This window comes from Panthera pardus, unplaced genomic scaffold, assembly GCF_024362965.1.
Source record: "Panthera pardus isolate Hobbes unplaced genomic scaffold, ASM2436296v1 HiC_scaffold_24, whole genome shotgun sequence".
Classification (NCBI taxonomy): domain Eukaryota; kingdom Metazoa; phylum Chordata; class Mammalia; order Carnivora; family Felidae; genus Panthera; species Panthera pardus.
The window spans coordinates 108,277,669-108,300,883 of record NW_026526810.1 but is presented as its reverse complement, the minus strand read 5'-3'; the positions used below and the strand labels follow the sequence as shown (position 1 = coordinate 108,300,883).

Below are 23,215 nucleotides of genomic sequence, written 5' to 3'. Positions count from 1 at the left end.
ATCTTAGGAACACCCTCTTGTAGTTACTGTCCAGAGATTAGGCAACCACTTGACCTTACGACATTCCTTTCTCCATCTGCCCAGAGCTAATGGCTGACATGCAGGAAAATCCTACTTCTCCACAGCCATGCTTGCCAGGAGAAAAGCAAGAATATGGTGTCCATCTCACTTCTACCTTCCCTATCTTGTGCATCTAATTGGCAGAAGCAGAACAGTAGCGGTAAGGGAGTCTGGGAAATGTAGTTCTTAACTTTCGGGCCTCTGAAAGATCATGTAGAGAATTGTAGATGTTGATTGTTTGTCTGCAGGACCAGCCACACCATTGATTCTTCAAGAAGAGTGCCAGATTGGGATGAAAAGCTTGAACAGCTGAAACTTTTGGTTCAAGATGGGCTATACCTTCTGTATAACTTTTTGTATTCCTTTGTGCAGACTGCCAGTTGCATTGTAAACTACAAATGAATGTTAGCCCTAGATAGGCTAGGAATACTCTAATTCAGGGAGAATAGAGGTTTGAGGACTGCCAGCATCTGAGTGGAAGATGGAGGCATCCTGGAGCTAGCTGAGGAAGGAAGAGAACAGCAGTGGGCATTTCCTCTTCTGATCTTGCCAAAAGTTCAGGAATGTATCTTTGTTTTCTTCTTTTTTTTTTTTTTTTGTTTTGTTTTGTTTTTTAGCAACCTTATTTTCTCTGTTTCAGGAGGTCCAATGCATTTTTTTTTTTTTTAACTTTTCAGGTCTGTCTGAGTTTGGTTTAGTCCCTACTGAGTTAGATTTTGCCCCCATTTTACTTGACTATCACTTACCTGCTGAGTGTTCAGCAGGATGAGTACAGTGGTGAGTAAAGCAGACAGAATCTGCCCTTGTGAATCTCACAATCTAGCAGGACAGCAGGCACTGAACAAGTAATTAAACCTTGCTGAGTCTTGCCAAACAGAGACTGTTATGGATATGTTTGATGGGGGCCTGACCTCATTGAGGCAAGGGTTAGGAAAAGTTCCCTTAGGAGATTTTGTTTAAGCTGAGACCTGAGGGTTGAATATGAGTCAGCCAGGTAAAGACAAACTGAGAAGACACAGCACAGGGTTTTCATGAGAGAAACATAAAATAGCACTTTACTCATATAGCAACACCTTATCTAGCTCAAGATTTATAATCACTGATAGCTATTATTATCTATCCATGGAAGCCTTTCCAAACAGAGCAGAAGATATAATCAGGTACCCTAGATTCAAACTCTGCATTGGAAAGAAGATGAGTGGTTGGGTGTGGTACTGGGAGAATCAGGATAGAGCTGTGGAGCAGGTGACTTCTGGAGTAAGATGTCTCCTGGGAGGCTCCTTTCCCACATATCCTAGTCACCAGGTCCTGGTAGAACCGCGTTTTGAAAATATCCTCCCAGTTTACTGCACACTCTCTGTCTTCACTGTTGCTGCTATTCAGACCTTGGTGTTTGCATGCCTGGGTTACTTCAGTGGCCTCCTTAGTGGTACCTTTTTGCAGTAGGCTCCCCATCCGCCAGGTTATAGTCCCCATGGCTGCCAGAGTCGATGTCCTTTCTAAGTCCCAGTCTAAAAGCACTCCTCTACTTAAAAATGCACTAGTCCTATCATTCACAGTGTGAAGTTCAAGCCTCTCAGAATGACTTTTAAAACATTTCACAGCCTAGGTGACCCCAACAACACTTTGAGCCTCATTTTGTATCCTAATGCATCTAATGCAGCCATACTGGACTCCCTACAGTTCTTAATATGCCATATACTCTCATGCCCCATGTTCTTACTCGTGACCTTCCCTTTGCTTGGATTGTCCTTCTCCTACCCCTGATCTTCACTGCCTGATGGGATCCCTCCCACTCATTTTCTAAGATTTTATTTTTAAGTGATCTCTACACCCAGTATGGGGCTCAAACTCATAACCCCGAGGTCACGAGTTGCATGTTCTACTGACAGAGCCAGCCAGGTGCTCCCCTCTAGCAGACTCATTCTTTAGGGTGCATTCCCAATGTTGCTTTCCCTGAGAATCCTTCCCACTCACCCTCTTAATCCTTGTCCTGCAGTGGGAGTTGGTGTTTTTCCTGATCTGATTATACTGCTCTAAAGGTTCTTTTCACACCGTGGTTTGGTTGTTGTGTGGCTGCCTTGTCACTGGGTTGTACGCTTCTCCTCATCTAGTACACAGTAAAACGATCTCCTTCTGTGTTCCCTTTAGTTAAAATGGTTTGTCTTGGTATGACATTCTGTATGATGTCCCAAATAGAAATTATTACATGAATATTTGTTGAATGCCTGCTATGTGCTAGTCATTAAGAATAATGCAAGAGGTTAACATTTCCTGCCCTTTTGGAGTTTTCCTTACAGTGGGGAGACAAAAAAGCCAAGTGAACAGACAACTTGATGTTAACCCTCCAGGTAAATGGGTGATTCAAGGGTGTTTTCAGAATGTTTTTGACTTCTTTTTTTCTTTTCTTTCTCAGTGTTAGAGATTGATTTTGCGGAGCTAACCCTGGAAGAGATTATTGGCATCGGGGGCTTTGGGAAGGTCTATCGTGCTTTCTGGATAGGGGATGAGGTTGCCGTGAAAGCAGCTCGCCACGACCCCGATGAGGACATCAGCCAAACCATAGAGAATGTTCGCCAGGAGGCCAAGCTCTTTGCCATGCTGAAGCACCCCAACATCATTGCCCTTAGGGGTGTGTGTCTGAAGGAACCCAACCTCTGCTTGGTCATGGAGTTTGCACGTGGAGGGCCTTTGAATAGAGTGTTATCTGGGAAAAGGATTCCCCCGGACATCCTGGTGAACTGGGCTGTGCAGATTGCCAGAGGGATGAACTACTTACATGATGAGGCAATTGTCCCCATCATCCACCGCGACCTTAAGTCCAGTAACAGTGAGTATGAAGAGGTGGGGCTGGAGGGCTCAAGAACACTTTTTATACTCAGTCCATGGCTTGGTGGGAGTGGATTCCTAATGGAATCTCAGTGGGCAGTGAAATTCCTTGCTTAAAACCATCCCATCCTTAAGTTGAGATGTAGGGGTACAATGAGTGCCAGGAAAAATTGGTATAGGAAAAGAAGAATGAGGCAGCTCAGGGGGTTGGGATAATTTTGAGCTCATACTAGCAGGCAAGGTTGGCAGTGTATAATCCTGATATGCTATGCAAAAATCCACATATGTACATAGCTTTATTTTTCCACTTGAGGGAAGTGTGTCTGTAATTACAAAAGGGGTTTTCCCCTTTGGAGGAACAGCAGGTAATGCAAATATATATTGCCTGCATGCATTCTGCCTGAGCACCCCAATTTGAGGTACCCACTAGGGAAGGGGCCATAAGGAAAAAGAAGCATGTTCTTTGAGCTGCGAGGCCGATCCAGATGATAATGTCAACCGGGAGAGCATGACCAGCTGGTAGTATTATGGACTCCTGATAGCCTACGGGTATTATTAATTAATTGTTGTAACTACCTAGTGTTTAATAGCAGGGAACTGAGTAGTAACTGTTTATTAAACATCCAGAATCCATAAACTGGATTGTAAAGCAAGTGTTAGACATAATTACATGGTAAGTTGGTAGAAACCAGTCTCCTTGGCAGAATCGGCAGGTGCTGGGACTATGCTGCTTTTGTGTGGTGATTCGTGCTCTCTCTTGCCTGAACTGTGTGGTGTAGAGGATAAAATTTGTTAAATGGTATATAAATCACTTTGAGCATCCTGTCCAGAGAGGAAGGAGTTAGGGTTTTGGAGACTGGTGTGGGTCCCTGGAACTTTGCTCTCTGTCTTCTTCAGCATTGAGCCCAGAAATCCTTCAGACTTTGTTCTGAGCTGTTCCAGATGTGGTTTATTTTTCTGTTAATACTACTGTGAATCTGTTTACTTTAAAAAATACTTTTTGGGGCGCCTGGGTGGCTCAGTCGGTTGAATGTCCAACTTCGGTTCAGGTCACGATCTCGCGGTCCGTGAGTTCAAGCCCCGCATCGGGCTCTGGGCTGATGGCTCAGAGCCTGGAGCCTGCTTCCGATTCTGTGTCTCCCTCTCTCTCTGCCCCTCCCCCATTCATGCTCTGTCTCTCTCTGTCTCAAAAATAAATAAACGTTAAAAAAAAATTTTTTTTTAAATACTTTTTAAATTTTTTAAAATAATAAGTAAAATTATATAAGTAATGCATGTTTTTGTTGTACAAAAGTTAGTAAGTGTAGATAAAAAAGAGAGAGAGAGAGAGAGAAAGGTAACCCATAATGTTTTCCTTCAGGAAGCATAAGTATTACATTTGACCTATCCTTCTAAATGTTTTTAAAGTAAATACACACACACACAAATATATATTTTCCAATTTACTTTAAAATAGACTTTCTTACCCTTAAAGTAAATACACACACACCCCAATATATATTTTCTAATTTACTTTAAGATAGCCTTTCTTACCCTTATCTCTTCTACCTGAGCCTTCTTCACCCTTAACAATAGAAAAATTCATCCTTGCAAAAGCATGGAACATTAGATATAATGCATGTAAGGGATTTAAGTTCCATAAAATAAAATACGATTATTCTCATCCCTCCTCTCAAATTCTGTTCTGTAAATGTTTAAATAAGCTAAAACTTTTGGTGACCCTTTTCACATTTCTGCCTAGACTTTGCTTTGGATGATGGGGTAAGAATAAGCAGATGAGTTGGTAGAAAATGTAATGTAGAAAGTGAACTTTATTTTTTCTTATCATGCTGGGAGAAGTAGGCAAAGTGCTCTAATCTTAAAAACTTGGGCTAGGATGATGGAACTGTAAAAGTCAATCATTTCCTCCAAGAAGTTTCAAACTTGGGTGTAATTTAAGCTAAACACGAGGATTTACCTTTTGTGAGATTATGTATGGAAGTCTAGGTTCTTGTGAAGGAAAAGTTTACTTGTTGCAGGAGATGGCAAGAGACCTCAATGCCATTCTGTCATCTGAGAGACAAAAACCTGGTCTTTCTTTGTCTTTAGGGGGCTTTAGGATTGCCAAGGTGGAGCCCTCAGGTGTACTATGTCGTGACGAGAGTTGGACTTACATGGGGCAGTATGACCCTTGACCTCCTCACGGTAACAGATGCCCAGAAACGTGCATAGTCCATTGGGCTGTGTGGTTGGTGCTGATATTGATGTCTGCTGTGTATCTCTCATGGGAGCTGGGGTAGCTTCTTGAAATTTGTCTGTGGTGGCTGTTTGCCGGGACTGTATAAATCCAATATGAGCCTCGATGGCGTTGTTGTTTTTACTCCATTGCTCTGTGGGCGTGACTTGAAAATCATTTTAATCATTTAAAATAATGTTGTGCTAGTTTTTACCCGCCAGTTGGAGAGTCAGAACTTAGTGTTTTTGCAGACCTGGGTACACTGGCCTGTTTTTTTCTTGGTTCCAGAGAGTTGGATTTTGGTCGCTGTCATGTGAGGGCAGAATGCTATGAATCCTACGTGTTAGTTGACTTAGAACCACTAGAGAAAAGAGAATGTATATATTGGGGCTGTCTTTGTGGAAAAAGGAAAGTAGTTGGTGATAAACATATGTTACAAAAGATTCAGGAAAAAGGTGATTTATTAAAATGCTTTATTATCCTAGTCACCTACTTTTAAAAGTCACGTGCTGTTAACTGGCAATGGAACATGTGTAGCATCCTATATTGGTCCATAATCCTCAATAAGTTTAGGGTTGGCTGCGCATCACCTAAAAACCAAAATATCAGTGGCTAAAACAAAGTATACATTCATTTGTCTTTGAAAAGAGGTCTGCAGGGTTAAGAACACCACAGTGTCGTCAGGGACCCAGGCTCCTATTTTTCACGGCAGCCCAGTACATGGGTTGCATCCTTAGGCTTGCCTTATGGTCTAAGATGGCTGCTGAAATGCCAGTTATTTGGTCCAAGTAACAGGCCTGAAGGGGGACAAAAAGCAGAAGCACAGAAAAAGGTGCTCCTGACACTGAGTTGGCTCCCATGAACCTCCCAGAAGTCCAGCAAGACACATCTGCTTGCATTAATTGGCCAGAATGTAATCATATAGCCATGGCTGGCGCAGAGGAGGCTGGGAGAGGCAGGGCTTTAATCTGGGTGGCAGCGAGCCCAGCTAGTAATCAGGGTCTGCTGCCAGGGGAGGCCGGTGGTGGAAGCAGCTGGCGGTCTTACCATGGCATCTTAATGTGGGGCATGCATTGGGAAGAACTATTACTTCAGATATTAAGCATCATATAGCCAAACAAGGTTAGCCAGGCCTTGGGACGTGTGGCTCAGTCCCCCGATTTAACTAATGGTTTATACTACTTTACCATGTTGCATCATTAACTTAAACATCCCTTCTTAAACTACTTGCAGAAAACCTTGGCTGTATAATTGGATTTGTGTCTCTGCTCCATCCACTGGGGAAAACCAGAGACTTGATGGTTAGCAAAGGTGTCAGTGAAAGATGGTCTTTTAGTGGAAAGATTGCCCTTTTGGGGGTAAGGAGATGGATTTCTGGATTTTGGCTTACAGGCATTTGGCAGAATAGCAGTTTAATAGCGGTCATTCAAGCTTACATTAGTGTAAAAATGAGATCATAGGAAAAAGCTTTGGACATTGAAAAGCCTTGCCCAAAGTGAAGGTTGTGTTATTACTTTTATTATTAAATCACTTCTTTTCTCCTCTTAGAAAACACAGAAAAACATAGAGGTAAAGCAGTTTTTCCAGTTTTTGCATTTATGTGTGTTTTTTACCCAGAATCATACACAGGAAATCCTAATAACCGTGTAGCATGCTCTCATGCTGCCCTCCTTGTCAGCGGGTCGTGACTTGTTACGTAAATAAATATTCTTCCACCACGAGGTATTTAAAGGTTGCACAGTCTTCTGCTACTTAGATATGCTATATTAACTAAACCAAACCCTTAATAATAACAGTAACAATAATAATATAACTGATGCGATTGGGGCACCTGGGTGGCTCAGTTGGTTAAGTGTCTGACTCTTGATTTGGGTTCAGGTCATGATCTCATGGTTTTGTGAGTTTGAGCCCCTTGCCGGGTTCTGTGCAGACAGCGTGGAGCGTGCTTGGGATTCTGTCTCTCTGTGTCCCTCCCCCACAAGTGCATGCACTCGCTCTCTCTCTCTCAAAAAAAAAAAAAAAAATATATATATATATATATATTATATATAAAATGAGTGCTCTCTTTAGGTCAGGCACTGTCTGAGCATTTCATGTAGATTCTGTTTTAACTCTTACAGCAACCCTGCAGAGTAAAGACTATGAATGTCTTTATTTTACAGATGAGGAAACCGAGGCTCCAAGGAGTCATCCATTTCTCTAGGATCTCACCTCCAGTCCTAAGAGCAGACTTAGTACCCAGGCCTGACCCCTCAGCTTGTGTTCCCAGTCACCACGCTGTTGCTGGCACACTGCTTTTGGGCGGCTGGGGCGTCTCGCTGAATTGCTTCACGTGGCCCTATAGTGCTTTGGTTTTATAGAATTAGGAATGCTATTGCTGTCCTACTCATAGAGCCATAGCAGCCACATTTCATTAAGAGCTGATCAATTTACTCTTAGCTTCATAGCTGAAAACCAGAGGTGAGTGGTGGACTGCATTTGGTTGGGACTAACCACACCCGCCTTCTTTGGTTTGGATGTCACCCGAAACTTCTCATGAGGTCTTTGCTGCCTTTATCTCTCTCTTCCTCTAAAGGCACTTTCCCCTTAAGCCAAGCTGGTTTCCTCTTTCCCCTGGAATACACTCTGTGCTTCCGGGCCACTGAGGCCTCATTACACCCTTGCCATGGGAATAACCTTGCTTCCCGGGGTGGCCTTGCCTCGTGTCTCTGCCGGTCCAAACCTTACCCATTTTCCTGTGCTCAGCGCAAACCTGGCCGCTTCCTCCCGACAGTCCATCACTGTGGTCATTGCTAAGTAGTCGCCTCGTGCTGAACACACGCTACCTGAGAGCACGTAGAGGATATTAGTGTGGCAAGCTCAGATGTCTTCCAGGGTCAGTACGTCTGTGAAGCCGCTGGTGTGAAGCTATAGGGCTTGGTGGGAACGATGAAGGGAGTGCGTGCTGCATCCAGCGCGGGCCATTGAAAAATAGAACAAAGCACTGCTGGCCTGTAGCCGGCTGCCAGCCTGCATCCCCTGGCCTCTTTATGTTGGCGATGATTTCAGGAGCATCCGCTCTGCCTCCAAACGGATTTTGTGTCTTTAGCTTCCCAGGTACATGAATGAGTGAATAAATGAGCGAGCGCAGTATCACTTGAACTGGCCTGCTTACAGGATCTCAAAATGTAAAGCTTCCGCTTCTCTTGTCAAAGGACGTCCCTCCTGCCTCCCTGGTACAGATGTCGCTTTTCATCCTCCGTGTGATCTCCAGGCCCTCACCCCCTTCCTAATGTCCGAGTTCGCCATCGTTTCCGGTGCCGAGGGTGGTATTCTCGCCGTGTATTTGTTGCCGTCCTCCCGTGCCTCTGCCCTCTTCTTTCCCTGCACGCTTCCTGGATGCCAGCCCCGAATAATCCACTGGCCAGTGTCTCCACTGCAGCCAGTTGTGGGCTGCCGGATACTGCTGGAGCAGGCCGCCCCCCCTCCCCCCACCCCTGTGCTGCCTGCATCCACTGCCAGTCCATTCCATCCAACCTCAGCGATCCTTGTGTTCCCAACGTGTGAATCCCCTTTTGTGCTCCTTACAGTCTCAGTTCTAGTTTTGTTGAGTTTGATTGGCTGCTCCTCTTGTGACTCAAGGCCTGAGTAGCACCTCTCCCTCTGGTGTCTCTGCTCAGTTGCACTTGGTGCCCTTCTTCAGCCTTCTCTCCGGAGTTGACAAGATAAGGAAGCCGAAGACTTGCTTTCTTTGGAAGAGTCAGGGGGACAGAGCTTCCGTCTTGCCCTTGATCTCAGGCAGGCTGTAACATCTAAGCCCTGGTTTACACCTGGACTGGACACTGGCCACAGCCCCGACTGTGTTTCCTGGGGAGGATTTCTCCAGACTGACAGCATGCCAGCTGCAAGGCTTGTGGAACGGTCTGACCCACTGGATTCCACTCTCTGGTGCCCTTCCTCCTGTACGCTGAGGTAGAGCGCATTCCTATGCGCAGGAAAGAAGGAATGGAAGAAGCAAGTAGGGCACAGGGATCCTGGCCAAGAGCAATGTGGCAGGAAGGACTTGCCTAGAAAAGGATGAAGAGTGGCCATAATAGCAGTTTTTCCTATAAGAGCATAAAATAAACTATAAAACATCCCCAGGATGGGTCTGGGAGGCAGCAAAGTATGGGCTAGAGAGCCCAGTTCCCAGTCCTTTATAAGAGGTGCATAAATGCCTTTTTTTATGCCTCAGGAATGCATCCCCAGTGAGATACTTCAACAGTACCTGGCTCGGGTGCTGCTGGCTCTCTCTCCATTTTTCTTCCCATTTCTGTTCTTTGTGGTTCTTTCCTCAAGCTCCTTCTTTTGGAATTGGAGGGTGATGGACATGTTTTGAGGATTTTTTTCCTGGCAAAAGCATATCAGTGCTTAATGAATTGGGTCATTTTGGTTGTAGGAGGCAATAGCTAAGGTTAGCTAGCAGCCACCAGGCATGTACCAGAGTATTCTGTTCAGCTGATGGGTAGCATTTTGGATGAACACAGAGACATGTTCTGTGAGTCAAAATGAAGACATACGTGGATGAGGCTGAGACGAAGCAACCAACCAGCCAGGTGAACACGACTCAGCAGAAGAAGCGGGTGAGGCCAGAAGGTCTGGGTTGCAGACCTCAGTTCTTTAACTTTGCCTGGGAACCTTGCTTGTCCATTTTCCCCTGGGCGTGGCCGTCTTCGCACAAAGACGCTTCTTCTTTGTGTGTCAACTGGAGTGCTTGGTGTTGAGGATATAACAGTAAACGAAAACAGACACCTGCCCTGCCCTCACAGAGCCCCCCGGGGAGTCATGGGGGAAAGACCTAAAATGTAAAGTCATGACTCTGGGCATACTGTTCAGGGCAGATGTTGGTACCATGAGAATGATAATAAAGGGACATGCCTGAGAATCTCCCGAGGGAGTAGGGAGGAGTTCATGAGACAAAGCAGTGAGGGTAGGTAAGGCCAGGACGGTCCAGGCAAGGAGACGAGCAGGCACAAATGTCCAGTGAGAGCATGCCCCCCCCCCACCCCCCACAAGAGGCAAGTGCCCTTGACATCCCCTGGGTCCTTTCCTGTGGATGGTGGGGCTGAGGGGCTGCTGAGAAGAATCAGGAGGGAAACTGGTCTCTTTGCCACCCTTTCCCCAAGCTTGCTCTGGAGTGCCTTCCTTCACCTTTGGTGGCTCTGGGGCTTCTCTGCAGCTTACTCAGTGGTGTAGGAGGTAGTGTGGGGCCCTGGGCAATGTTTAGGCACCTCTAAAGCCTGCGTTGCTGTCGGAGCAGAAGATGGTGTTGTGCGAAGGATCTTAGTAGGTATCCTGGACCCTGAGTTGTTATCTTGGAGAAACAGCCTCACTGAGGGTGCAGTTGCAGGACAAGCAGGGCTTCTAGTCGTGTGCGGGCTCTGATTTCCAGATTCCTTAGTGTTTTCCCTTTTATCTCTGTTTCCTCTGATTTGAGCTGCTGTTGCCTTGAAAGCCAAATTACTGTGTCTTCTCTTCCCTACACCTTTCCCCAGGCAAGCCGGGTAACAGCTAAGTAGTGACCTGAACCTTTTGGAGCTGGTCTGTGGCACTGTCACCACTCAGGGTCAAGATTTGTGCTTCAGGGGCTCTAAGGAGACCAGAGCCTGCCTGGCTCCACCTTCCTCCACGCCTCTTGGAAGAATTTCCATTCCTGACCCGGTGTTCTACCTCATTTCTGTGAGGTAGCTCAGGGTTACTTATGGATAGAGAAAGTGAGACTCGAGGTGTGATGTGCGTGGTCTTGTTGAGTCGAGAGACAAATGTAGCTTCTTCCCCGGGCCACCCATCTCTTTACCTTAGAATCCCCTTCAGTCCCCCATCAGCTTCTTGTAGAGCCATATTTGTTGCTCTTATTAGGGACAGGTTGTTAACACAGCACTCTTGAATCCCTTGGAATCTACGCAGAATTGTGTATAGGTTCATTTGGGGTGTACTACTTTGACTAATCCAAGACTCTGAGAAGGTTATGAATCAACACTGTTAGAGAGGATTTCTTATTCTTTTTTTTTTTTTTTAACGTTTATTTTTGAGGGGGGGGGGGGCGGTGCAGAGAGAGAAAGAGACAGAGAATCCAAAGTAGACTCCAGGCTCCGAGCTGTCAGCACAGAGCCCGACGCGGGGCTCGAACTCACAAACCGTGAGATCATGACCTGAGCCGAAGTCGAACACTTAACCGACTGAGCCACCCATGTGCCCCTGTTACAGCGAACTTCTTAAACTGGGCCTGTGAGTAAGGGAAGAATGAATGGGTGCAGTGGAGGAGCATAGACCCACGTGCCACCCTCGGCACTGATTGGCTGGGTTGCCTTTGGGCACATCTTGTGCTCTCTTGAGCCTCAGGTTCCACGAGTGTGAAATGAAAGGTTTGGACGAGATGGTCCCTGAGGTCCCTTCCAGGACTGACATCGTGTGACTTAAAGTGTGAATGGGTGTTTGGGAGAAGGTGGTGATTACGTGGTCTGCCACAGGCCCGGGTTCCCTGCTTTCTGGCTTTTTGTTTCAGGGGCCAGAGCTCCTGGTGGGGAATATTCTCCAAGTGGTTTAGCGAGAACACAGTTGACTGGAGCTCACAGGAACTCCCTGCCCCTTTGCTGCCCAGGGCGTGACAGATGGCCTTGCCGAGAGAAGATGCTCCGGTCACATGAATCATGATGGGGATTCACAATAAACCAAGGGCAGCCTTCATCCTGGAGGCAGGACGCAGTTCGTCAAATGCCATTTCTGTCCTTGGGACTGAATGAGGGGCATCCTGGTGTCTCAGAACTTTGCTATCAGCTTCCCATCCCCACTTCTCTGAATTGACGTTAGGCTTTTACAGATGGGGCTCAAGACCACTCAGGTGTTTGTGTGCCTCCGTCCCCCTCCCCAACAGAGTTGCAGGAAGATTGTGCTCATGCAGATGCTGGAGCATGACAGAGAGGTCTAGAAATGAGACATATTAAAGCTGAGGGTTGCTCGTCCCCGGGATTTTTGCTCTCTGTAGGAAACTTGGAGGTTTTGATCTGAGAAGAAAGCATTTCCCCCTATGCTTGGTTTTGGGAATCCCATTGGTCCTTCCACACATGGAAGGAATGCTGGCTTGGGAGTCAGAGAGACTTGGATTAAAGCTACTTCTTGAGCCCTGACATGGGACATGTGGGTAGCTTCTTGGGGCCAGGATCCTTATCTGCAAAATGTAGGCATTACAGAAGAGAGCAGTGTTGTTTTAAGATGGTATGAAACGGGCGCCTGGGTGGCTCAGTCGGTTAAGCATCCGACTTTGGCTCAGGTCATGATTGTGCGGTTCATGGATTTGAGCCCCACATAGGGCTCTGCGCTGTCAGATTCTGTCTCTCTCTTCATCGCTCTCTACCCCTCCCCTACTCTCACTTTCTCTCTCTCTCTCTCAAAATAAACTTAAAAAAAAAAAAAAAAGAGGTGGTATGAAACAGTGTGTGCCATGTGCCCCATAGGGACCACATTCAGTAACGAAGCTGTGCTCTTTTCCTCTTTCCAAGGAGTAGGAGAAACTTCTTTCTATTCCTTGTTATTTTAGATGTACACAGGATATAGTTCACTTTCCCTTTTTAAAGTAGCATGAGGACAGGGGCCTGGGGGGTTCAGTCGGTTAAGCATCCACCTCTTGATCTCAACTCAGGTCTTGATCTCAGTGTTGTGAGTTCAAGCCCTGCGCTGGGCTCCACGTTGAGCATGGAGGCTACTTAAAACAAAACAAAAAAGTAGCCTGAGGATTTTAGGCAGCCCTGAGCTGACTTTTCCCAAGTCGGCCAGGGGTAGTTTTACTGTAAAAGGCAGATTTATTTCAGCTGAAGCCGCAGAAGGGGACCGGTACCCACCCCCCCCCCCCCCCCCCCCCAGCCGCTTCCAGCCATGTCTGGGCTTCTTGTAGAGAAGGCGGTGTCTCTCTCACTGTCTCCAGACCTATCTTAACTCACAGTGCTTACCCCCCTGAGAAATGCTGCCTTGTCTTGTTACGGCCTTTGGCCTGAATGAATGGGACAGCTGGCCGGTTTTATGGCTCTGCTGGCCTCTCAGTTGATAATTAAAATGATTTTGCCCCAGGAGGAAGGCAGTATATCTCTCTCTCCTCTGCTGCACCAGTCCACGGCCAAGGTCAAAGGGAAGGCCATTTTCACACCTCTTCCTGGCTTCTTCCCCAAGTCAACTTAGCGTGATTATTGCACGGCCTTTTTTAAGACTGGAATATTCAGGGCGGGCTGAAGAGATTTTCTTTTGAATGCTGCGGTCTTCTTTTGGTAGGAGGATGGCGCGTCACTGCCCCTTGCCCATCTCTGTGCAGCAGCTTTATTGCCTATAGCTATTGCACATCTGGCTGGGCCCAGCACTTAGTAGGTCCTCAGGAAATGTTTGTGGGTTTGGTCATCACAGATTCCAGCACTGTGCCTGTTCCCATGCATTAACGTCTCCCTCCAGCCCAGGATATTATCTCAACAATGCCCCCACTCTCCTTTAGAGTCCGCGTTTAGGATGTGAACCCCCTCTTTCATTGGAGATGAGCTCACGTGAGCTCTGGGTGAGGTGTGGTTGGTGCCTTGGCTCTATTACTTGATAGCTGGGACCTTGCACAAATGATAAACTCTTTGTGCTTTAGTTTTTGTTAATGTTAAATAGGAATAATGATAATTGCACCCATCTCATTTTATAGGGTAGAGGTGAGGATTCAGTGAAATAATCTAGATGAAGCGCTTAGCACCGTCTGGCACACGGTAAGTGCTCCACATATCGATCATTATTATTGTAATTCCAGAGGCTATGTTTATTTCCTCAGTCTTTAGAGCCGTAATTTGTGATCTTCTACTTTTAAGTATAAATTGTCTTGTACTTGCCTGTTAAGTGTTTTAGTCCTGTTCTCCAATTGCAGTGTAGATATTTATAGTTATAGGCACAGTGATACGTACAGAAGGTAAGAATAGTTCAAAACTGAAGTACAAAGAAAAGTCCATCTTATTCCTACCCGAAACGCTAAGTTTACTTCTTAGAAGCAAATGTAATTAATGTGTGGGGTTTGTTGTTGCTGTTGTCTCCTTCGATAATTTTTTTCTGTGAAAACACAGGAATCCCAGTAGAATTATTGATGGCAGAGGTAATGTTTTTCTTTCTTCCATTTTATCCTGCTCCCTACCTCCCCTTTCCCACAAATCACCCCCAGTATAGGACTTTGCATATAGCCTTGCCTTTTCTACCCCCTAGTTCCTTTCTGGATGGACTCAAACTCCTCTACTGAACAAACTGAATTGAGGTCATCAAGCTTTGCTTTTGTATGTCCATTTCTGTTTCATAAACTTTTCAGGAGCTTAGGACTCTAGAAGAGGGTGTTTCTTGGAGCTTAGAAAGCTTAGAATGTTTGTCTCTGGAATTGCCCAGCCGTGGAGGCTCTGACTCTCTACCCATCTGTCTACCTTGGGGGTTGAGCCTTCACAGTGGATCGTGGGGCCCTGGCAGCGACTGATCTAGTAACTCAGACCTTTCTCTGCAGATCCTTGTGACTGCTTGCAACTTGATATGCCCGATAAGGCAAGGTAACAGGAAAAGGTATTCTTGAAAAAAGAAAAAGAGGTATCCCAGATTGCACAGTGCAGATGCGACTGTGTTTTCTTTCTGTGTGATTTGCCTATTCCTGTCTGTGTACCTCATCTCCTGCCACTTCCCTCCGTGGAGTGCATGCCATCTGGATACATTTTATTTTTGTTTGTTTCTGCATTCTGTTAACCTTCAGAATCCAAGAGGAAGGTGAAAGCTGTAGTTGGGGGAAACAGTGATAGTCTCCAGTTTCCAGTCATTCATAACTCCCTTTTGTGTTTATGGATTAGACTAGAGCTTAATGGAATCTTAGAGCTGTGACCACAAGACGTTGAGTAATTTGCCTAAAGTCAGGCTTTTGGGTTGCCTGGGTCCAGTGACAGGTCTTTTATTCCAGGCACTCCCAGCCCCTGACAGTGGGGCCTGTCACTCTGCCATGTTTCCCAGATAGGTCCCAAGTATCGTGGGCGACAGCATCTGAGGCATCTGCACCATCCAAGGGATCAGGGATGCCTTGCTTATAGCCCCAGAGGTCAAAGCTGAGCAGGGGCGCCTGGGTGGCTCAGTCGGTTGAGCGGCCGACTTCGGCTCAGGTCACGATCTCGCGGTCCGTGAGTTTGAGCCCCGCGTCGGGCTCTGTGCTGACAGCTCAGAGCCTGGAGCCTGTTTCAGATTCTGTGTCTCCCTCTCTCTGACCCTCCCCCATTCATCCTCTGTCTCTCTCTGTCTCAAAAATAAATAAACGTTAAAAAAAATTTTTTTTTAAAGCTGAGCAGCAAAGTCTGCATCTTTCCTGCCCACTAACAATCATGTCTTCACTGGGTTATATAAAAGAGACCACTGTTCAAGCTCTGCCATGTATTTTAGTGTTCAGGAAGTAAAAACAGTAGACTCCTCCTCTCCCCCCCCCCCCCACCCCTGCCAGCTGTATTGAGATATAATTGACAGGTAACATTGCGTAAGTTTAAGGTGTACAATGTGATGTTTTGATATGCATATATATTGCGAAATGGTTACCGCAGCAGGCTTAGTTAACACATCTGTCACCTCACATAATTATTTTTTGGTGTGGTAACAACATTTAAGATTTACTCTTCTTAGCAATTTTCAAATATATAATAGGTTTTGTGTTTTTCTTTAAGAGATTTTATTTTTAAGTAATCTCTACACTCAACGCGGGGCTTGAGCGCACAACCCTGAGACAAAGAGTAGCATGGTCTACCGACTGAGCCAGCCAGGCGCCCCAATACGGTATTGTTAGCTATAGTCACCATGCTGTATGTTAGACCCCCAGAACTTACTCATCCTCTAACAGGAAGTTTGCGCTCTCTGGCCGGCGTGTCTCCATTTCCTCTACCCTTCAACCCCTAGCAAACACCATTCTGCTTTGTTTCTGAGTTTGCCTCTTTTTTAGAGTCAGTACGTATCTTTCTCTGTCTGACTTATTTCACTTTGCATAATGCCCTCATGGTCCATCCGCATTGTCACAAATGGCAGAATTTTCTTTTTTTATGGACCAAATAATACTTGATCGTATATGTATGTACATCACGTCGTCTTTATCCATTCGTCTGTGGATAGACACTTGATTCTTACTATACCATGGCTATAATGCTGCAGTGAGCATGGGGGTGCAGATATCTCTTGGAGATAATGATTTCATTTCCTTTGGATATATACCCAGAAGTAGAATTGCTGGATCATATGGTGGTTCTACTTTTAAATTTTTTGAGGAGTATCCATATTGTTTCCCACCGTGCCTGCAGCAATTTACATTTCTACCAGCAGTGCACAGAGATTCCCTTTTTTTTTTAAATTTTTTTTTTTTAACGTTTATTTATTTTTGAGACAGAGAGAGACAGAGCATGAATGGGGGAGGGTCAGAGAGAGGGAGACACAGAATCTGAAACAGGCTCCAGGCTCTGAGCTGTCAGCACAGAGCCCGACGCGGGGCTCGAACTCACGGACCGTGAAATCATGACCTGAACCGAAGTCGGCCGTTTAACCGACTGAGCCACCCAGGCGCCTTGATTCCCTTTTTTTTTTTTTAAACATCCTCCCCAATACTTGTTATCTCTTGCTTTTTGGTAATAGGCATCCTAGCAGATGTGACATGATATCTCATTGTGGTTTTGATTTGCATCTTCCTGATGATTAGTGATGTTGAGCATCTTTTCATGTATCTGTTGGGCATTTGTTTGTCTTCTTTGGAAAAGAGGGGCCTCCGCCCATGTTCTGATCAGATTGAAAAACATTTTTAAGTAGTCAGCTCCTAGCTATCTGTGTTTAGGGATAGGAATCCCATGGTGGGTCATTAACAATCTCTCTGTAATTGCCAGTTCTCCCCTCTCCCTCAAAATCATAAAATTCATCATAAATTAGCTTGTCCTTTCCAAGTGCATGGCAGCTGGTGACAAGGAAGTGTGGCCCATCCAGTCCCATGGATGGTAATAGAAAAGCAACTTAAATTTTTCCCACATAAGCCTCTCATAAGCCTTTCCCACATAAGCCCGATGATTTAAGATTATTAGTGACATTATCTGTTTTCTTTCCTTAGCTTATTATTTATGGTGACAGAGATAAATGCCCTCCATTTCGCCCCCCAGTATTCCTAGAGATGAGATGAAGAATAATCATATTTTGTATTTGGTGCTATAGAATTTAATTTGGAGCAGTATCTGTCTCAGATGCTCAAGGCGGAGGTGGTGGTAACCCCATTTTGCAGTAGAGGAAACTGAGGCTCAGAGAGGTTTAATGCGTTGCCCAAGAACACATAGCTAGAGAATGGTGGGGCCTGAACTCGAGTCCAGGGCCCTCCAGCACTCGTGTGGTGGTCTTTCTTCTCTGTCCTCTGGGAGCAGATTGCAGTGGGAGACCCCATACTAGCAGCTTGTTCTGTAGGATTGACCCTGTGACTCACCAGACTCTGGGTGCGCTGGGGCTAGCTGTGGCTTTAAACCTGGTCTTGGGGTCCTTGTGGGGCAGATCATCCCCACATCTGGAATTGCAGGGAGGGGATCCTTCACTGTTCTAACCCAGGGACCTGACAGCCCTAGACCTGGTGGTCCTAAAGTGCATAGGAGCGGAGGGCTACTTTCTCCTTTGCCCTTTCCCCAGGGCCCCTCCAGGAGCACAGTATGAATCTTAGCCATCATTCTGTAGCCTCAGCTTTGCTTCTTGTTAGGGTTCAGGGTGAATCAAAGTTATGCTTATATAAAGCTATCCAAAAGTTGGACCATAACAGAAGCTTCCACATCATTTGACTCTTGCGAATATCAAGCAGGCTCCCTGCTGTCAGCACAGAGCCTCATGCAGGGCTTGAACCCATGAGCTGTGAGATATGATCTGAGCTGAAGTCGGATGCTCAACTGACTGAGCCACCCAAGCGCCCTGCAAACTGAGTTTGTAACCAGATGGATCGCGTTGGGCCCATGTGGCAGTTCCATTCCCTATGGAGGACGGGTGGGCAGGCTTTGTAGTGCTGACTTACATTCATAGATTAATATCATGAAAGAGAAATTGGGCTTTCCAGCCTTCATTCCTTAATGCTCCGAGTTGACTTGACTGCTGGTGAAATAACACCCAACCACTATGAGTGAAGCCTCCCAGCTCTTCCCTTCTCCTGCCTCACCAAGAGAATTTTGAGTTTGTTGCCACCGGTATTTTTTTTTTTTAATTTTTTTTTTTTTTTAACATTTATTTATTTTTGAGACAGAGAGAGACAGAGCATGAATGGGGAAGGGTCAGAGAGAGGGAGACACAGAATCCGAAACAGGCTCCAGGCTCTGAGCTGTCAGCACAGAGCCCGACGCAGGGCTCGAACTCACGGACCGCGAGATCGTGACCTGAGCCGAAGTCAGACGCTCAACTGACTGAGCCACCCAGGCGCCCCCCCCCACCGGTATTTTTAAGCTATGGTGATGGAAGGCAAGCAGAGGGGACAAGGACTGGAATCCAGCAAATTCACCCTGACAGAAACACTTTTTTTTTTTTTTAAAGTTTATTTATTTTGGAGCGGGGGAAGGGCAGAGAGAGAGGGGGAGAGACAGAATCCCAAGCAGGCTGTGCACTGTCAGTGCAGAGAGCCCGATGCGGGACTCGAACCCATGAACCATGAGAGCATGACGTGAGCCAAAATCGGACACTTAACCAACGAACCCACCCAGGCTGCCCCATGTTAGAAACACTTTTTAAAAAGGAATTTTAAGCAGGAAATTCATGAGTTTCTTTATGTGAGGACAACAAATAGGAGAAAAAAGGGGGATCTGCAGAAGTGCTTCTGTGGAGCACATGAATCCTCTAATGCCTGGCAAAATAAGTAGAAAGTCTATGTAATTTTGATTTACTTTTGGATGTTGCCACCACCACCCCACCCGCCCCTGCCATTGGACACCTTTCCACCCGTGATCACTGCATGTAAGGCTGGCTTTAATTTTTCTTTAAATGTTTATTTATTTTTGAGAGAGAGACACAGAGACAGAGACAGACAGAGCTCCAGTGGGGGAGGGACAGAGAGAGAGAGACACACACAGAGACAGAGATAGACAGAGCCCCAGTGGGGGAGGGACAGAGAGAGAGGGAGACACAGAACTCAAAGCAGGCTCCAGGCTCTGAGCTGTCAGCACAGAGCCTGACGCGGGGCTCAAACTCACGAACCACGAGATCATGACCTGAGCTGAAGTCAGATGCTTAACCAACTGAGCCACCCAGATGCCCCATAAGGCTGGCTTCGTGTGCATCCTTCTAGGTCATATGGACCATGAATCCAGCCAATTTTAGGCTCCTCATAAGTTTTTTGGTGTTTGATTTGATATGTAGTACACTGAAGGAGAGGCTGGGAATGAGAAGGTCACTGATAATGACCTTATAGGAAGAGTAAGAATGTCCCTGCTCAGGAAAAGGGACATATTCTATGACCTTTCCTCACTAGGAGGTTCCCTGAGGGCAGGAAAGAAGACATTTGAACATTTTCCTGACAATTTCAGGGTATGCCCATTATGGCCACCTTTCTAGGTATCAGGGAAGGAAGCAACAGACTGGTCTCCCTCTGGAAACAGAGATGTACCACCTTGAGAACCTGTGTGGTTGTGATTTTACACAACCATAGTAAGATCCTCAACTCTATCGCTTGGATTTCAAGAGTCATCTTTGGAGATAGGCCAGGAAGGTACAGGTACAAACCTCATCTCACCCATCCCAGTGGGCATGGAGGTGGAAGGTGGGTACTCAGAAAGGCATCCGTAGCATAGACAGGAAGACAGTGAGTCAGAACAAAGCTAGTCTTAGCCTGAGGTGTTACTTGAGGTTGGCCTCTCCCTACTCTTAGATGAGAAGTTGGGAAATGACTCATAGGAAATTTTACTGTGTTTTCTTAGCTTTCCAGGACTATTAAGGATTTGTGGTTCAAAATGGCGACTCCCATTGTTTTGCGCCTTTGCGGTCGGGCTTCCTTGGCTACAAGGTGATGGTGATGGTGATGGGCAGCTGTGGTGTGTCGTGCTGTTTCTTCCTCCACAATAAAATCTTTTCTCCTCTGTGATGCCTTGGGTGATGCCTGGGGTGTTTGCATTTTGCATGGGTTATGATTCTCAACCAGCAGGTCCTCGTGAGAAACTGACGTGCCTGTGATTGCATAGGTGCTGTAGGAAATACGACACATCCCTTTATTATGTATGCGATGTAGACGTCACTTCGACCACATTCTTTCCGTCCTCAGGAGCCATATGGCATAAACACACCCAGACAACCAGAACAGTATGATGCAGGATGGAATAGTGTGCCAAGGGTACATGAGATGGTGTCTACAGAAGGGAGAACTCTTTGGCAGGCACTGATGGAGGAGTTAGGTCTTAAAGCAGTTCGGGGGGCGGAGAGGGTGTTGATAAAAGGATGGTGGGCCACAGCAGTGACTTTCCAGAGGAGGGGGCTGCCCCAGTTCAGCCATGGCCAAGTGTTGGTCAATGTTGTGCCTCTGTCACTAGATTCTTTAGTAAATTCCCACACCTGGAGTACTGAACAGGGAAGCCATGTCCCCAAGTACTTAAGTCTCCCATATAGAAACCACTCCTGTCTCAAAGCGGCTGGGGAGCAGAGTATGATACAGTGTTCTAGGCTCTGAGTCAGGCAGATCGGGCTTGGGCAAGGTCCTCAACCTCTGAGTCCATTTCCTCTTCTGTAAAATGAGGATAATCCTAGTATTTACTCATAGCATTGTAATGCTACATGAAATTATGCACACAAGCCCTTAGAATAATGCTTGGCACAAAGTAAATGCACAATAAAAGGGAGCTTTTCATTCTTTTTTAAGAATACTGTCTCTGAGAGCAGCTGCTTCTCTGGTAGCAGCCAATATGACAATAGACTCACAAGCGTGTCACCAACTGTTTCCATTACTGTTGCTTCAGAACAAACCGCCCCAAACAAGAATCATTTCATTATCTGATGAAAACCAGGCTGGGAATTTAGAAAGGGCTCAGGAGGAATGGCTTGTTCCTGCTTCTCCATGTCTGGAACCTCAACTGGAACAATTTGGAGGGTCTGGTTGAGGCCGCAGCTGGAGGCGGAACTCTTCAGAAAGGCTTGTTCACACATGTCTGGTGCCTGGGCTGAGAGGACTCGAAGGCTGGGGCTGCTGGTGATGGTGCCCACATGTGAGCCCTCCGAGTGTGGCTGGCTCGGGGCTGGTGGCCTTCTGACACGGTGGCTCAAGGCTTCAAGCACAAGTGTTGCAGTGAACAAGGCAGAAGCTGTGTCGTCTTTCCTGATCTGGCTCAGAAGTCATGCAGTGTCACTTACGCTGCGTTCTGGTGGTTAACGGGAGTCTCAGGCCCGCTGCGATTCAGAGGGGACAGAGACCCGCCTGTCTGCGGGAGGAGTGTCCAGATCACATCGGAGAAAAGCATAGAAGGTGGGAGACGTTGTGCCATTTTGAAAATGCCACCTGCCCTGCCTGCCAAGGGGACTCTGGTGGCGGAGCCTGGGGACACAGGTTCGTGGGGAGCCTGGGAGCAACGCCCCATGTCCACATGCCAAGGAAGAAGAATGGCTTTTTGTTGACAGAATCATCAAAGGTTTGATGTGCTGCCTCTTTCTTGATCATTTTTATCCAGTTTGTAGCTGAGGCATGACTGAGACCTGGCAGCTCTTCACGGTCAGGGTGAGACGGCGTGGTGGGAATGGTCAGAGCTGGCAGGTGTTTGTGGAGATGTTCTTTAATAAGGAAAGTGGCGCATAGAAGCTCTGCCTCTGCCTTTCCGTTTCCTGCTGGTGACATCTGTGTCTGGACGAGCTCAGGGCTAGAGTCCCAGCTGTGTTATCTGAGCTTAATTTGCACAAGGTGGCAATGGCTGTAGGTGCCCGAGTTGAAATAGTCCTATTTTAGGATGTGGCAGGGGGCAAGGTGTCCTGCAAACACACGCTGGGAAGTTTGGCCAGCAAGGTGGCGGCGGCCATTTGTGTTTTAATCACAAGAAGCTTGGCTGTGAGAGAACCTTCACTCGGCAGCGTGAGAGAGGTGGGAAGGGGCCACTGCGTCGAGAGAAGAGATAAAAGTGAAGTTCCCATGGAAAGCTGGGGCTGGTTAAAGGGGTCATTGAAAAATAGCTTGAAAAAGGCTGATGAATTGTGCTGTGTCTCTTGAGACCAGCCATTGTTAGTCTATAAATATATGAGTTCTCTCTCATGTCCCCTCTATCCTCCAGCCCTACAAAGCAGCAGAAATCCACCCCTCATGCTGTTGAATCATGTAGCAGGCACAGATGTGGGCACGTCAGGAAGGCTGGTGCTTGGAGTTGTCTTTCAAGTGCTGGCTTACACGTATACATCTTTTCCCTTGTCCCCCTTGCACGTATTCGCGAGAAAACCAGCCAGAGTTGGGAGTGGCCTGGAGCCCTGGACGCCCTCCAGGTTTGAACCGAGGCCCCAGTATCACAGTCCTGTTAACTAGCCTGTCTGAACACTGTGCTTACGGCCCAGGTGCCGGAGGACTGGCTCTCAACAGGCAGCCCCGGGAAGCCCATCTATCAATTCTGGCCTCATTCTCAGCCCGTGCCATTCTCCGAGCTCTCTGCTGCCTGCCCTTGGCTGACATCGTGAAGCACAGAGCACTGGTATCTGGGGCTTGCCCGTTGTCCCAGATGAACGCGGGACTGAGCTGCGTTGGCAAATAGTGTCTGGTCCCAGCATGTCAGGGCCGTGGAACTGCATGTGGTCCAGACCGTGGCAGTTCGTAATGTGTGAGTTTGTGACTGTGCCTGGAAGTGAAGGAACCGTGTTCCCAGGTGATTATGGAGAGCTGGGAGGGGATGGGAAGCTTCAGTCTCTATCGGAAGCCGTGAGATGGTGGGCGTGTGTTGGCACAGAGGTCGGGGCAGTGAAACCTCCCAAAGCCCCCGTCCTCGCTGAATGCGCATACCTTCCCAAAAGGTCGATGACCTACAGGTACCCAGCCGGAGCACGTGGGTGCTGTGAAGCCGGAGAGATTTCCCAGGACTCACTGGCCGCTCCTTCTCCCTGTTCGTGTGATTAATCGCTCCATCTCGCTGGCCCGTC

General features: G+C 46.9%; 1 protein-coding gene across 1 annotated transcript in view; it reads left to right on the top strand.

Moving 5' to 3' along the window:
• MAP3K9 (mitogen-activated protein kinase kinase kinase 9) overlaps positions 1 to 23,215 on the top strand; it is a 75,792-nt gene that overhangs the window by 5,314 nt on the left and 47,263 nt on the right. The window contains exon 2 of the mRNA XM_019451377.2: positions 2,477 to 2,890. Coding sequence (XP_019306922.1) covers positions 2,477 to 2,890 — 414 coding nt within the window. The remainder of the gene's footprint in view (positions 1 to 2,476; positions 2,891 to 23,215) is intronic.